This window comes from Alligator sinensis, unplaced genomic scaffold, assembly GCF_000455745.1.
Source record: "Alligator sinensis unplaced genomic scaffold, ASM45574v1 scaffold116_1, whole genome shotgun sequence".
Classification (NCBI taxonomy): Eukaryota; Metazoa; Chordata; order Crocodylia; family Alligatoridae; genus Alligator; species Alligator sinensis.
In genome coordinates, this window is record NW_005841908.1 from 3413153 (window position 1) to 3430406 (window position 17254).

The 17254-nt window shown below is 43.0% G+C and overlaps 1 protein-coding gene across 1 annotated transcript in view; it reads right to left on the bottom strand.

Annotated features, from left to right (window-relative positions):
* The window catches only part of HEPHL1 (hephaestin like 1), a 59194-nt gene that overhangs the window by 26506 nt on the left and 15434 nt on the right, over window positions 1-17254 (bottom strand). Inside the window, exons 2-11 of the mRNA XM_014517422.2 lie at window positions 16560-16804; window positions 14654-14866; window positions 13277-13456; window positions 10179-10433; window positions 8625-8793; window positions 6223-6362; window positions 5955-6086; window positions 4370-4581; window positions 3473-3623; window positions 1210-1422 (exon numbers count right to left, since the gene is read on the bottom strand). Of these exons, the coding sequence (XP_014372908.1) occupies window positions 1210-1422; window positions 3473-3623; window positions 4370-4581; window positions 5955-6086; window positions 6223-6362; window positions 8625-8793; window positions 10179-10433; window positions 13277-13456; window positions 14654-14866; window positions 16560-16804 (1910 nt within the window). The remainder of the gene's footprint in view (window positions 1-1209; window positions 1423-3472; window positions 3624-4369; window positions 4582-5954; window positions 6087-6222; window positions 6363-8624; window positions 8794-10178; window positions 10434-13276; window positions 13457-14653; window positions 14867-16559; window positions 16805-17254) is intronic.

Below are 17254 nucleotides of genomic sequence, written 5' to 3' on the forward strand. Positions count from 1 at the left end.
TAACAAAGCAGTACACAACAGCCTGAAGTTACATTCTCTGCCTGCTTACAACTAATGCCACTTGTAGGACACCGCCACATCAGCTTTATATTCTTTGAAGGGTATTTTATGAAAAAAGAAATGGCACTGAACCATTAGGAATACTATACTACTCCTGGGGGAACAGCTTTGAAATCCTCCTATTAGACATCTTATATCCACCAAAAAGGAAGCTAATTGCATGGTAGATACTTAAAGATCAGATCATCTCCAAAGCCAGCCATCTGATTACTGTACAAAACTAATCCCTCAACTAAGAAGGTTTATTCTGGCTTACAGAATAAAGAGAAATAATTACAGAGTCATATTTCAAGAGTCTGAGGGCAGACTGAAGCACAGGTAAATTCTCGTGGTAGCTAACAGGGCTATTTGCTCTCTTCTGGGTACTATTCTATCAGTAATCACATTTTGATTTTTTGTGTTGAGGTCATTACACACCAGACAGCATATGCCCTGATCCTGCAGAGTCATATGCAAATGTTTAACTTTCAACACACAACAGTCCAGCTTTGCTCATTCTCTGGGTTGAAGGCCATAGTTTGTAAATGTCCAAAGGTAATATGTGGTGTATATCTATTTTTACTCACTAAATTCCCATTTGTGCATTGAGACCCATACAGTCATACATCGAATCCTGCGATTAGTTCCACTGACTTCATTTGGGGCCCTGTACAACTGTATCAAGGGCCCAATGCTGCTCTCCTTTACAGTGGTGTAACTCCGTTTAAAAAAAACAGGAGTATCTTTTGGGTAAAATGCTCACTGGGTAAAATTCAGTCGTTCAGAGAGGTCAGCATAAGGACTATGTATAAGGTCTATGCTTCAATTCAGTCTCCAAAATCAATCTTAAATGATGCTTAGTCTCTGCAGGGTGGGAATTTTAACTTTAGTTAAAATGGGCCCCCCCTTTTTTTAAGATGATAAAGAATGTCATGACATCCTACAGCTAGTTAGCTTCCTGCCTGTTGGAAAGTCCCATTCCCGTCCATGTCTTTTGCTCCTCATTGTACACACATACTTGAATTCAATTACACTATGGCCCCTACATTCACATCACTTTAAAACCCCTTCACAGAAGTAGAACAGTATAAAGGGATGTTCCTGCATGTGCTACTCAGGCCTTTTGTACCCTGCAAAGAAAGCAATACAGAGATGAGCTCAAAAACATACCCACATGGTCAGCCTGCATGAGCGCTGTCCATGACGAGTGAGGAAACAGGGTCAGACTGTCCCTGGTTGTCCCTTTCAAATGAATGGTGTTGCCTTGGAAATGAACTCCGTGCATGTCACTGTGGGTCCCTAGTGCGATCAGATGCCAAGAAACTTTGTCATCATTACACATTGCTAGTCCTGGCAGGTTACCAAACAAGTATCCATTTACAGCTGGAGGAGGAGAAAACAGTCCAGTTAGGAGGACGCACTGTAATTCAGCAAATATTTTACTGGCATGTCTAACAAAGGAGCTCTGAGCACATCACATTAATTTAGTAAAGGGGACATTTCTGAAGCATGGCCCTTCAAATTAAATTAACTGCTTGTCAGATATTCATATAAGCTCCTGTCAAGGTATCCGAGCTGTTAGATTTCATTCCTTGTTTGTGAAATAGTATCTCATAATATGTCATATGATAACATCTTATAAAACACTAAACTGTCCCCTTTCATCCAAGCTTTTTAATGAATGGTCCAACCATTAATAGAGACATATATAAAATGAGGAAAATGCTGTTATTACACTGGAAGGAAAGATGGCAAGGTAGGAAGTAAACAGGGGCAAGGTTGTAGTCTAAGCTGACACAGACATCCTTTATCACTTTGACCAAGTCACATAACCTATGCATGATATATAATAATAATAGTAATAACATCTCTTTATTTAATGAGGGTTTGTGGGATTAAACTCTTCTAAGTTTGTAAAACACAATAGATCTTTCTATGAAAGGCACTATATCATAGTTATGAATTAGTATGAGATATTACCACATATTGTAAGAATGAAACAATTCAAAACCTCAAGCTGTGAATTTATAGGAAATATGTTAAAATAGGCATAATTGTTCTAATAACTGAGGTGGGTAGGAAATGCACATGCAATACTTCACAAATTTTCCTCTTAAGTAACTGACAAAACTGGAATGATAGCCTACAACATTTACTTCTTATTAATGTACATATTTTCAGGAAACAGACAAGGAAACAGGTTAAGTGATTTTTCCAAGGTCACATAGCAAGTCTGTCAGAGCCTGGAATTGCTCAGGAGACAGTCTTAAGGCTTGAATAAAGTGCAGTGTATTACCCAAAAGTTCCTCCCTCATGATGAGATGCACTTGTAGGTGGACCCATTCATTGCAATGGGATGGAGGTACTATTCAACGTGAGGCAAGGCAGGGGTGACCAAATTGTGGCACAGGCAGCCTCTGTGTGTGGCATGTAGCATATTAGGGAGGAGCCAGGCAGCATGGCAGCAGATTTTTTTTTTTAATTAAATTGTGTGTTCCAGGTGAAATTAGCCAAATCAGTTCCAAATCCTGTTGACTGAGCAGAACCCAATCATTCAAGTCCACGTGATGCTACTACCAGCAAGTATCCTCCATCCCAAACTCTTCAGCCTGGGGCTTCAGATACTCCCAAATCCATGGCAGGCATCTACTTGCAGGCTCAAGCCTGGAGGTCTTGTGGTTCAGATGCCCCCGAGTGTCTCTTGCCCTTAGCCAACAGGCCAAAGGAGCAAGCTAGGGAGAGAGCCCCTATTTCCATAAAGTAAGCGTGTGGCTGAGATCCTCCCTTTGGGAGGCCAGAGTAGAGTCTCGTAAGGTGTCCCGTCAGCAGTGCATTGGACAGGTCTGCACCCTCTACTACACAATGCCAGCAGATAAGGCAGGAAGCAGAGCAGTAGCACAGGGATGCATCCAGGGCACAGGGGCAGTGGTGACTTCCAGTTGCCACATGATTGTGACTGTGAGGCTGCCAGCAGTAGCTGCAGTTTTTGTCCTCCCTCCCAACTCCTGCCAAGTCAGCTCCCAGGGCAGTAGCCCCGTTCACCCACTTTAGTTATACCACTGCGGCAGAGCATCAGGTCAGACAGGGAACACAGGGTAGGAAGCAGAAAGCAGAGCAGAAGATCAGGAAGCAGAAAGCAAAGGTGCAGATTGGGCAACAGAACAGGGTCAGAGAGGCACTCAGGGAGGATGAAGGGCTAATTTGTGGCATGCCTGCTAAAAAGGCTGGTCTCCACTGAGTTAAGGTATCAGAATTTGGCCCTAGCCCAGACTGTCAATATCTGGCTGCAACCCCCAGAGTACCTCCTACTGAAGGCACCATAAAAGGCAGAAGAAAATATAACAGAAAGTGGACATATCTGACATTCCCCCAACTCATCTTCCTAAATAAGACTGAAATGTCTTAATTGTAGGCACCATCCATCTTTCCATACCATGCATTTTGTTGGATTCCTGGAAATCTTCATCTTCTTTGTTTACTTTTGAGGAGTCCCCAGTAAATACCTCAATATTTCTGTCAAGGTACCAGCTGACATTCTCATCAAAGATAGTGAAGAGCAGATAGAATTCTCTGTCTATCCCTTTCTGCAGTCAAGGAAGAAGCAAAGGCATTAACACAGAAGGTGCCCCCACAATTACAGATGTAAAACATTTTTCACATGGCTTCCTTTTCTCCCAGACTTTGCAATGGGAAAATAAACACTCATTAGCAGTGGTTTCTGACCTTCTTCCAACTAGTACCCTATGTCACAAGGTGAAAAAAGTCCTCCTAAAAGGAAAAAGAAGAGGTCATGATTCTCTGAGCCATACTCATGACCCCAGACTGAGGATCATATTCTACTCTAGTCCCATCACCATGAGACCTGAGTTACATTATTAACTCCTTACAGCAGGCAAGACCCAAAGTTCCTGATCTGGACCTTAAATGATATTCAGATACAAATCTGAATAAGTAATTGGCATCAGAATCCAGCATCAATATTAGGTCCAGATACACCTGCCCCTTAGCATGGGGAAGATCACTCCCAGCTCTGACCTTCATAGTCTGAGCCAGTTCCACTGCATAAGACAGAGACAGGCATAAGCAACTGCTATGCTTCATGGTGCATATTAAAAACAAATAGAAATAAACTTAGCATTCTGGGTAGTGCTCCCCCTGAGAGGCACTAATGGCCTCTTCCTGACCTCCAGGGATCAGCTTATACCCTGAGGGATAGAATTTTATTACCTTTATCAAAAGGGCCTGCACTGAGCAAGTCAAATCTGCATGTGAAATTCCCCAAAGATACTCCCCACACATATTCAGTCCATACAAATGTCAGAGTCAGCACCTGTGTTCCATCATGATTCAAAGAGTTCTTCCTACAAACTAGCAAAGGCCCCACAAGGCCAGAGCTGGTGTCCCGGATTGAATTAGTTCCTGAGTAGTACAGGTAGGTCAGGCATGGTGGATCGCTAGCTGTTGGGCCTATGGTTTCAGGCACTCTCCATTTGTACGTGAAGGTCTCGCCTGGTTTGACATGGGCTCCCAGCTTCTGATAGCCTTAAAATACAAAACAAGTAAAATCAGGTCCCAAAATTGCACTTTGGCTAACAGTTCCCAGAAAATAAGCAATAACTGCAGATCAGATAGAGTCATCAGTTTCTAAGTACAGGTTCTCCCTTCAAATCAAAGAAGCTCAAATCCTGTGCAGCCCTTATGACTTGCCAGTATGCTGGGCACACATAGCTCTCACTTACGTTTCCTCACTGGAGCTGTGGCTGCTTAATAACCCCCAACAAATCTGACCCTGATAATTATTTCTTTTCGGCTCTGCCAAAAACATTTATCTTTACTGGGAATGTGTCCTGGGTATGTGTTCTGAGTGCAAACAGCACAAGCCAAACAAATAAGCACAGGCATCGAGAGATTTGTCTTTCTCTTTAGAAATTTAAATGAGACAAAACATATTACAAAAACTAAACAAAAATAGGATCAGATTAAGAAGAGAAAACATTTAAACCCATCCTATAAATGTGAAATATTTCATGTCAATATTTACAAAATATAACCATTGTTGCTACTTCACATTCCAGGTTCATCAGGCGAAGGTATTTCCAGGGCTGGCCAATGCTCCAAATGCATCACAATATGCCATTGCGATTACAACATAGAAACAATGCTAATGCCACAGCTAGAATTGAGAACCAGAAATGAAGTGGCTCAGATCACAGCCTAGTGTATTAACAATTGTCCCCAAAGATTCAAGAGAACCAGTGAACATATGGTGCCAGATACTCATCTTGGTTACTCTGGTGCAAATGGAGACTATTCCTCAGTGGGCATGTCTACACAAGATGTTTACCGTCGTGGCCCAGCTAACCCCTCTGCAGCACATTGAGCCAGGTCAGAGCAGCCCCAGGTGGGCAGGCTGATGCCCAGGACCCCTGCCAGCCAGGGCTGCTGCGGTCCTGGGTGCATGTGTAAACACAGTACCCAGAAGCATTAAACTCCAGCACAATATGAACTGGAGTTTATTGCTACGCATGAAGGATGCTCCGACACGCTGTAATTACAGTTAGTTAATCAAGTCTGCTGGAGTGTGATAATTACCGCACTCCAGCATCTTGTGTATCAGTGTCCCCACGCTTAAAAATGGTGGCAGTGGTGCTTTAAATAAAGCTTGTTGAACAAGCTTTAGTTAAAGTGCCCCCACTGCCATTTTTAAGTGCCAGGACGCTGATGTATGAGACGCTCCAGGCACTTTAATTAGAGTGGCTCTTGAAGCCGTTCTAATTAAAGTGCAGCCCTCCCTCCCCTACCCCACCCCCAACTTTGACATAGACAAAGTTATTTTAGAATATATGAGCTGCATGTAAACCTGCTGGCAAAAGTGCAATCCTTGATCCTTGTCAATGTTACAGCTAAAAATTTACCATCTAAGTAGGCCACACCCTCTGATAGCTTGTTGTAGCTCACGCCATGGGCCATAATGCTATAGTTCTTGTCAGCTTTGTTAGCAAAAGTAACTAATACCGTATCTCCCACTTCAGCTTTGATAACTGGACCTTGAAGAGAAAAAAGGAATGGAGCATTAGGAAAACTGCCAAGCACAGAAATATTTCCCCTAAAAAGAACAGCTATCCCAGTACCCAGTTGCAAAAATTCTGTCACTGCAGTAGATGGCACCAATATTTACTGTACCAAGTATTCCAAGGTGCTTTGTAACTTCAGTCAAGTTCTTCCTTCTGGTAAACTCAGCATCAGCATATTCTACATAGTGAACTTTCCAGTACTTCCCTCCTATCCTGTCCTCTCCTCTTGTAAAGAATGTTGCAGAGTTGCTAGAAATTAACACATCAGAATTATTACACAGACAATATTCATTCATTTAGGGCAAAATCCTCCTCTAGGAAGAAACAGGATATAAGACTTGGTGGAATATGGGTCTAATCTGGTAGGACAATACCCTGGATCCATGGTACATGTCAACTTTGTGGAGTCTGACCAAAAATTACTGAACAGAAATGTTCATTATAGAAACCAGAATGCACTGCAGATCCAAATCCACCTTTTTGTCCTGCAGGTTGGTTTCCTACAGGTTTGATTTGTCTGAAACCTTTCATCTTGGCCATTTATGCATTTCAGAATTAAGCCACTGGGCAGTCATCCAGCTTAGGTCACCCATACATGAGCAAGACGCCTGCTTTGACACGTGCTAACTAGCACACGTTGGAGCAGACTCAATTAACTGAGTCTGCTACAGCAAGCTAATTAGTACACTCCAGCAGCCTCCGCATCACATGTGTTCAGCACCCCTGCACTTCAAAATGGCAGCGGGGGCACTTTAAAGCTCGTCAAATGAGCTATAGTTAAAGTACCCCCACTGACATTTTCAAGCATGGGACGCTGAATACATGTGACGCTGTGGGAGCTTTTATTAGAGTGGCTCTTGTAGTCGCTTTAATTAAAGCACTCCCCACCCTGCAGCACATATAAAGATCCCTTATAGATTTTGGAATGGGGAAGTATAGTCATTCTTAAAAAATGCGAGGACAGTATGTCAAGATATAGTGCAGGACTGATTAACACTATGAAAAACTGCAAAGAGACCAAGGACAATGAAGACAGAATAGATGTTAGGAAATTTAGGAGGAAGTAAAGGTAGTTTAGGGACTCAGAAAGGATAAGAAGCAAACCTGAAGCAGCATCAAGAAAAGAAAGGAAGTTTATGCAGAGATTGTAAGAAGCCTATCTAAGGAATACACAAGTGAAGATGCTGAAAGAGGAGGGATGGTATTGAGTTTTTATTTATCTATCTACCTAGAGCATTACTAATACACCTAACATTAAAAAAAAAATCAAGGAGTGTCTTTACATGTGCTCTGGCAGTGGGGGGAGGGGGCACTTGAATTAAAGCGCCTGCAGAGTCTTGTGTATTCAGCATCTTGTGTTTCAAAATGGCGGCGGGGGTGCTTTAACTAAAGCTAATTGGATGAACTTTAGCTAAAGTGTCCCCGCCACCACTTTGAAGTGTGGGGGCAGTGTATATATCAGATATGAAGGCTGCTGGAGCATGCTAATTAGCATGCTCCAGCAGACTCAATTAATAGAGTCTGCTCTGACGCATTGTAATTACAGCATGTCAGACCAGTGTCCCCACATGTCTAGAGGCACCCACAGTGTCTAATGAACTGCTGCTTCACTGTACTGCAGAGGAACAGCACTGTTGGAAAAGTCACTTTTTAGATAAGAGGTGCCCTTTCAAATATGGGCAAAATCCAGATTAGATTAGGTACTGGTACTTGATTTTTACCTGTAATGGGCAGATAACTTCATTAACTTCTGCAGGCTAAGAAACACTTACTATTTCAGCTAGTTAGTATTTTAACGCTGGATAAAACAACTGTGATAACTAGTTTGTATAGTAGACTTTTGCAGCACAATGGATATATGTACATATTATTTGCCATAAAGAGGGATGTATTTTACATGTTACACATCTAGCAAAATGAGTTCACAAATTTCTACTCACTCTGGTATATTTGATTATGTTCTAAGGACAGGACTCGTGTCGGTGTAAGTCAATGGTCTACCTTTTTAGACTCAAGGCATCCCTTGTTTGATTCAAGGCACCCCTCCATAACTTTTTGTGAATTAAGCAGCACACCATTTCAAAAACTACTGTATTACAGTACTTGCCTTCTTGCAGAGGGGCTGGGCAGTGGGGGCAGGCAGTGGCCAGGCAGAAACAAGCCTGAGCCTGCACTTATCTCCTCACATCTCACGGCCCCCTTTAAAAGAGGTTGTGGCACCCCAAGGTTTCCTGTCACTGGCTGAGCATCACAGGTGTAGGCATTTACATAGCACTAAGCACAGTGGGGCACTGATCCTGATCAAGGAATGTGGGCAATATCATTATACCAATAATCATAATCACCCACAGAAAAAAAATATCACCATTTTGGTATCGGTTTTTCAAAATTGCCTGAGAGATTAATTAAAATGAATGAGAATCCAGCATCCAAATTTGCTAGATGTCTGTGAAAAAAATCTCACACCTACTCTTGAAATCAAAAAGCTGAATGAAAGGCTAGGAACCCTACCTGCCAGTGGCATTTAAACCCTGCCCGGTGAACTTGTCATAGCCTTCAGGTCCATAATCCCAGAGCACTTCTTCAGCAGCAATAAAGTATCTTCTTTCTCTACCACTCAGTGAAGGCTGGGAAATATTTTTATTGCAGGTCTGAACATTATATAGGCCCTCCATGCCAGCTGAAGGGAAGACAAAGCCCACAAATAACTCTTATGCCAATGTAAAGTTCAAAATTTTAGTAGTCTTGTTGGAATAAAATTAACATACATTTGTTTTGCTTTAAGGAAATGAACTATGTGGATTGGGAGAACTAGCTTGGATTGTTTGGGCAAATCTCTATATTTAAAGAGTCCGTCAGCTCACTTGGGGCCAGACCCTGCCATACTTATTTCTTGAGGGGAACACACTACTACTGTACAAAGCAATATTGTTGAAATCAGCGGGACTAGGTGTGGAGGCAGTTACTGCTTCATATCAATACAGGTGGCAAAATCGGACCCTTAGGGCTCCTACAATGCATCAGAGCAGACTCAATTAATTGAGTCTGCTGGAGAATGGCACTCCGGCAGCCTTCCGCATCACATGTATCAGTGTCCCTGTGCATCCCTGTGCTGAAAACATGGTGGCAGGGCGCTTTGAAATAAAACATGATTGATGATCTTTAGTTCAAAGCACCCCACTGCAATTTTTCAGTACGGGGACACTGATATGCGTGATGCACGGGCACTCTTAATTACTGCAGCTTACTAATTAAAGTGCCCAGTGCTGCATCCCAAAGGACATATAAAAATGCCTTTGGAGCCTTATCCACTGAGAGGCTGAGCACTTCCTGAAAAGACTTCCTGTACTCCGGCTTCAGCATAGTGGAAAGGATGGTCAGTATCTCATATGAGGTGTTCAAACACTTACTGCCTTTTCCAAAGACCACTGAAGTCAATGAGAGCCTCTGGACCAAAATGTTAGAGTCCAACTTATTTGGAGAAGCACCTGTCTATCATATAATATTGGCACAGTTCCTTGATTGTGCAACATAGCAGCCACAAAGTTTTAGCTTGCAAGGATCTCATACTGGCCTGAGAACAGCGCACCTTTTTTGTCAGGTTTTCTTAAAAGGAAAAGCATGAAATGTTTAAAATTATGCGATTCATTTAAGTTTGAAAGAGACTACGTCTTACAGGACAGGGCCTACAAATGGCCTGACCCAGAATTTGATACTCACTAAAAGCAACTATTATATTTTATATGTTTCATATATATGATCAGTGCTGTGTTAGGGCTGCCAACCCCTTCTTGTATGAATTATCTTCATGTACATGAGTGGCACACTGAAGTCATTTATACTAGCTGATGATTTGTCCCAATACATTTTTGTTGATGACTAGTCATATGCATGAGATTTATTTGATGAAACAATTCAGAGATATAAATTTATGGACAAATGTAGGACCCTGCCCTGTCCCTCATGTTAGACATGCCGCTTAATTTCCTTCTTTGGTCTAATACACACACTATGGACTCATTAGTTTTGTATCTGGATGGATTTTGTAGCTTGGCATCACTATACCTTGCAAATGGTCATTTACTTGACAGGCTAACAGCCACTTTCCAACGTTCCCTGCAATCATTTCTGCAGTTATGAAGGTAGCTGGAAACAGGTGGATGACATCTGACCTGTGGCCTCTGCTAGTGACAGTGTGGCCATAGAAATGGGTAGAGTGCATATCTATCTCGTTACCCATTCCAAACAAATGCCAGGACACAGATTCACCAGCACACATCTCCAAGATGGGGAGATTTCCAAAAATGTAACCATTGATAGCTAAAAAGGAAACAAGAAAAAGCAAAAAAAAAGTCTGAGAGACAGGAGAGAAACGAGAGTGCTAGGGCATATCTACACATGTAATTAATGTGAAGCTCCAGAGTTTATTGCTACCAGGCATACCGTTTGAATGTGTGCCCAGGACCACAGTACATTGAGCCAGGTCAGAGCAGCACTGGCTAGCAGGGGAACGTGGCTGGCTGGGAGACCCCAGCTCAATGTGCCAAAGAGAGGCTGGCTGGGCCAAGAGAGTGCTCCAGTATGGGGCTACCTGGCAGGCAGCCTCTGCACTGAAGCACCCTTGTGCCCCAGGCAGCCAGGACAGCATCTACACATGTGCTGCTGCGAAGTAAAAAAAACTCTACAGCAGGATAGCACTTGTATTTACAAGTACTACTATGCTGCAGATTTACTTAGTTTACTCCAGCCTAATAGGGGCACATGCATAGATGGTGACATTTACTACAAAGCTAATTAATCTACTCTGCAGTAAATGTCTTCAGGAGATGACCTTCTATTGATGCTACTTCAAATAATACAATGGGTCCTGCTCAGGAGAAATGCTCACACTGCCCATGCTGGCTCTGAAGCTGAGAAAGGCACTAGTGTATCACTTGATGCTGAAGAGCAGTACTGAAAGGCTGAGTGGCTGCTGAAGAAGAGGAGCAGCATGCAAATACTGCCTCAATAACTGTAGGTCAGAAGGAGGAAGAAGGGCTTTATAGTTAAGTCACAGGTCTGGAAAGCAAGTGTCCTGAATGCTACGTTTAGCTTTGCGACAGACTTCTTGAGTAATCTTGGCAAAGTCAAGGTCTTATTGACATCTAAATGTAGGCCAGAAAAACAAATAGCCTGGTTTTGAAATGAATGGGATCTGTGGCCACTCAGCACTTCTGAAACTCAGGCCTCTTATGTAGAAGTTTTAATCTGGATTTAGGTGCCTGATTTTACATATCCAGATTTGAAAATTATTATGTTAATCTCTCTCTGCTTCAGCTTCCCCAACTGCAGAAGGGCACTAATACCACCTAATCACATTGCAGGGAGCTATGAAACCAAGGCCCACATTTTTCAAAGTATTTAGACCCCTAATTCCAGTTGAAATCAATGGGAGTTAGGAGTCTACATACCTTGGCAAATCCGGCTCTAACTTAAACCAGTGCAAACTGCTCTAGCTCCACTGACAGCATACCAGGTTACTACAGCTGGTCCAAAGCCCTTTGAGAGCTGCAGATACTTGCTATTTCTTAAAGTGTTTTCAGTTGTGCCTCTTGAAGTGCTTTCCAAAGGGTCACTTTCACCACCCCTCTTAGGATGAGGAAACTAAGGCAAAATGGATTACATAACCTGCCTTAAATTAAACACAAGGCCAATGGCAGCACGAGGCCTGGAAGCCAGACCTCCTTCCTCCAAATCCTGTTCCCTCCCCATCATGCCATTTTTAAATTTGGTGGGAGGCTCTCCATAAAGTCAATGGATTAGTACTCTTGCTGTCATTGCTCGCTAAGTCATAAAGAAAGAAGAGGCTATCAGATATAATAGGAAAACTGGTCTACTAAAATGAAAGCAGCTGACTTACTACCATATGTACTCACATTTAAGATGACCCTGAATTTAAGAGGACTCCCCAATTACTAGATTGTATGCATGTAAAATTATAAATTTATTTTAATTTAGCATGCATACAATCTAGTTATTGGAGGGTCCTCTTAAATTGATCCCGCCCATCAGTGCTTTCCCTGTGGTAGTAGAAGGGAAAGCAAAAAACTGGAGGGGGCAGGAAGCCTGCCTCACACGCCTTGTCCCCCCATTTTTCACTTACCCCTCCCTGTACTGCCCATCCCCCTAAGTGCCTTCTCTCTCCCACCATTTGCCTCTCTCTTCCTTACCTTTGCAGCTCTGAAGGATGGAGCACCCAACTGGGCCAGGCAGTAGTGGCAGCTCCAGCTTCAGCCTCTGCCCCAGCTGGGGTCAGAGCTAGAGCTGCAACAGCTCCCCGTCCTCTCTTCTTGCCCTTTCTCCTGCTGTGTGCCTCTTTTCTTGTGCTCCTCTTGCACCTTTCACGGACTTCCCTGAGCTCCTCTTACTCTGTGCTCCACTTCCCCTCTGCCCTACATGTCCCTTTCCCCATGCCCCTTCTCTGCACTTCCCTCATTCCATGTGTCCTTTTGCCTTTGCCCCCCCCACCCCTTCCCCCACGCTTTCCCATGTATTTCATGCCCTTTCCCCTGAGCTCCCCACTGCATTGCACGTCCCTTCCCCATGTTTGTCCTGCTCTGAGGATCCCTATCCCCACGCTCCCCTTCTGCACTGCATACTCCCTTCTGCACTGCATGCCCTTTCTCTGTGTCCCCCCACCCCACACCCTTTCCCTGCACAGGGGGAGCATGGGGAAGGTGCACATGGTGCAGGGGCAGGGCAGGGAAAGGGACAGGTGGTACAAGAGGAGCGCAGGAAAGGGCCACAGGGAGGGAGCGTGCAGTGGCGGGGACAGCATGGGGGAAAAGGTGCACTCCTCTCACTCCATGTGTCTCTTCTCTTGCACCATTTTCTTGTGCTCCACGTGTCCTTTTCCGTGTGCCCCTCTTGCTCTGAGCATCATTTCCCCTGTAATCCCCCCGCAGCCCTTTCCCCATGTTCCTCCCGCACCACAAGCCCCTTTCCCACACTCGTCCCCACACCCCTTACTGGCCACGTGAGCCGCAGCAGCTGCTTGCCTGGCCTGTACTCGGTTCTAAGACGAGAGGTTTCCCCCTCGTGCTGAATGAGGGGAAAAAAAATCCTTTTATATTCAAGTAAATATGGTATTGCATAACAGGGTTCATTAAGCAGCGGCTCCTCACCATGCATTTTGTTGCTGTGTATGAATCCTTCATCCTCTTTATCAACCATGGTTGGCTCCAAGCAGAATGTGTTTATATTCTCATCAAGGTACCAGCTGAGATTTTCATCTACAGCGCTAAACATCAAGGCAAAGGTTTTAGAAGCATCAGTCCTTTGCATTGTGGAGTCATCTAATGTTCCTAAACAACAAACAAAGAGGAAAGGGCTAAAAAAGTAAAATCACAGATAACCAGGGATTCTGGTTTTCTCTGATTTCAAAAAATCCCCAATTTTCGGTTTTAAAAAAGTAACCCAAAATCCACATTTTTCCGTGATTAAAATGAAACACCACTGACATATATATCACCACTAATATATATATCTGCATATTAGTGGTGTTTCATTTTAATCATGGAAAAATGTAGATTTTGGGTTACTTTTTTAAAGCTGAAAGGTGGGGATTTTTTTAGCAGAGAAAACCAGCATCCCTTCAGGTAACTACATTTAAAAGTGTACCCTCTTCCAGTGAGTTAGAATGCATTTATGAAATACATTGCTAAGCTACATAACATTTAGAAACCTAATGTAATCCAAGTATTTGAATTACATTTAGGGATGTTAATTCAGCTTCATATATGTAAGAGGACTGGAAGATCCCAAAAATCTCCTTTGTAGAATAAGTCTAAAGTATTCCAACAATGCAAGCTTAGATGTGAAGCCAGATTAGATTTTTCCCATGGTGAAGACCCCCTCTCTCTCAGAAAATACAGACTTGCCTGAAGCTGGAATGCAAAATACATGGGCCCTATCATTACCCCAGATGCACAACACCTGCCCACATGCCGAAGATCTGACTACCTTTCCCGTATAAATACATATTCCACTTAAACCTGCATGAGAAGAACATTAAGGTTTCAAAGTAAAGCACCCAAGAATGTGAAAGCCAATGTTAAATTTCCCTGACCAACTTTAATCTCTGCCCCAATGTCTGATGGTCTTCCATTACACGATCACATGTTGTTTCTCCACAGAGCCACCATGATCCAGGTCCATGTATAGACTTGACAGAACTCCGTGGATGGGGCAGCATTTTTATTACTATTTTTTGTTCTTTTTTCATGTCAGGCCCACTTATCATCCAACAGCCTCTGCACTGCCTGAGACAAGTGTCTAGCTGAAGTACAGGCCAACTGCAAATTACTTTCCTTCAGAGTAAAAGGGATTGTCTCTGAGCCCCAGTCCTCACCATGGAACGACCCTGGGGTGTCCCTGCTGTGTACTTTCACTTGCTAAGGAGTGACACAATCTGAATCATAGCATTTACATCTGCAAACACAAATAACTCCTGAAAAGCTAACTCCAGTAGATGGGTGTTATCAGTGTTTTTAACTCAGTACCTTTTTTACAAATCAGCAGTGGCCCAATTAAACCAGTGCTGATATCTCTAGGTGTATCAATGTGAGAATGATAAATCCATGTCAAGCATGTTGGGTCTGCTGAGGTGGGGGCATAATTGTTCTTCACTCGCCACGTATATGTGTAATTTCTACCAGGCACGACAAAATCATCCTCTTTGCTTTTGCCACCTGTTCCATCTGGGTAGAGAGCTCCTAACAGGGAAAAGGAAAAGGCAGTTTTTAGCTCCTGGACAATTTGCTTTTCTTACATGCATTCATCATTCTTTCTGTCTATTATGCTTCTGAAAAATAACCTACAAGTGTTATACACAAAGACAAATGTCGGCTACCACAAACAGTTCTGAAAAGCGGCATCCATGGGCTAGTAATGCTGTTGTAATTACCCAGTCTAATTTTGAGAGGTTTCCTCTACAGATGAGAGTAAAAGATTAGGGGATAAAAGAAAAATACAAAAAGCTGACAAAGCAGAGGAACACTCCCTGCTTTCATACATGCTAGTAGCTGTGCCCGCAGCCATTAGAAAATGTGCATGAGTTCCCTGAAATGGCTTAGTTTAATTTGCTATGGAGAACAGGGATATTTGCCAAAGCTGCAGAACTGAGTTTATTATTCCAACAATTTCAAAGCTGGAGGTTGGAAAAAGCACATCTCTACTGGAATTTATGAAAAAGGTTAAAAAAATTCAACCATCAATCTGTTTCAGGGGCCCACCTCTTCAGCTGTCTTCCTTCCCTTCACTGTCATAACTCTATCCTGAAATCAATGGAGATATGCACAGCTAAAAGTCTGGCTCAGAATACACACTCCTTTAAGCAGTTAAATTAAATGACTAAAATCTTGGGATGAAACCCCCAATCTTCCACTGAATAACAAGACTAGCACAGGCAGCCCTGAATTCCCACACACTAATGAAAGCAAAAATATTTGAAATATAAAATAAAGGTGCTGGGTTGACTACTAGGGCCCAGAGAAAGCAAATAGTGCTTCTTTTAAGGGAGACACAGCAATGCAACTACAAGTTGAAATTTCTGGGTGTGCTGTACAGGAAGTCAGAATACTTAATAGGAACATGTCCACCAATGCGGTGCTAAGGGACACAGCCAAGTAAACATGTATCACCCACATGGCATGGGCCAAGTGCTGAGAAAAAGTCACATGGTTACTTTTCGAGCATGTAAAGCTCTCAGTCTTGAACATGCTTAGTAGAGCAGCACTGGGCATGCCCAGCACTTACCAAAGCTACATTACAGTTGTTCAGCACTTTGTGTACACAGAAAGAAGGTAGGCATGTCTTCAAGGCAGTGCTTCCTAGCACAGTCCAAGATGGGCCTTAACTGCTGTAATTTTCCCAGAGAGTCTTAAAAATCATTGAAAACATTGATGACTACAGGAAGAAATGCACACGGTGCATGTTAATTTTTTCTTAGGTATTAGCGTTGGATGAATGTGGCTGTGTGCTTCCATGGCACAACATTAAGTCACCTCTGGAAAAGCCTCATAAAGAGCGATGCAAGCATAATCATTTACTCTTAGAAATTTTGCTCGTACAGAAAGCAGCCTGCTGGAATGGTGACTTCCCACATATGCTAGAGGTGAATTTTGCCCTTCTCAAATTTTTGACTGAAGAAGAAAACTAGAAATGAAAGGAAGGACAAAGCTGTATTTCCATGAAAAGTGAACAACATAATAAATAGTCCTCAGTTGCTACTGATAATTTTACTAGGGGCTGACCTAAAATTCTTTGAGGTCAGTAAACATCAGCCCACTGACTTCCATGACCCTTGGCCAAGGCCTTTCCCTACTGTAGTCACTAAACCAAACGAAGGGTTGGGAAGAGGAAAAGAGCATTATGAAAGAGAAAAATATGGCTATAACTGTTTCTTACCTTCAGACTCTTTGTCATAGAAGACACCATGTGGATGCATGGAATATGGACGTGAACCAAAGTTCTTTAAATGGACAATAAAGATATCCTCTTCTTCAGCCTTCAAGACTGGGCCAAGGAACCCCAGCCAGGAAGCTTTGGGGATCTCCCGTGTGTAAGTACCATCTGTGAACTGCCTGTAGATAGCCTTTTTGTAAATACTGCCTATCCTGATGGCTCCTCTTTTCACGTAGAAACTTGCTTGTCTACAGCATGGAGGGCAAAAGAGTTAAAAGACAGAAATGCTTTGTAATGAACTAAACAAAAGTTGGTGCTTACAATTTATGCAAGTAAAGCTATTTACTTCAATGGGACAAGCCATCTAGCACCCTGATCCGACTAAAGGTTGAAGAGATCCTAGATCCTACCCTGGTATGGACTGTCGTGGACCATGCCCTGCCCACTCCTTCCTGTTCTGGGTATGCAGAATGCTGGAAATGAAGCAATGCAGCTGGCTCTTAGCCGCCCTGAGCATGCAGCAATAAGCACACCCAAGACATGGTTCCTAAGAGTGGTGTTCTGGCCTATTTCTAGGGCAGCTACATTGCCTAACTTCAAGGCATAGAGGCCCTGTAGACAGAAGTCTTTCTTCAGTGTTTTCTTTACAGTTTCAGTTCCACTCTATTCTTCCTCTTGTAGAAAGAACAGAAGGGAAA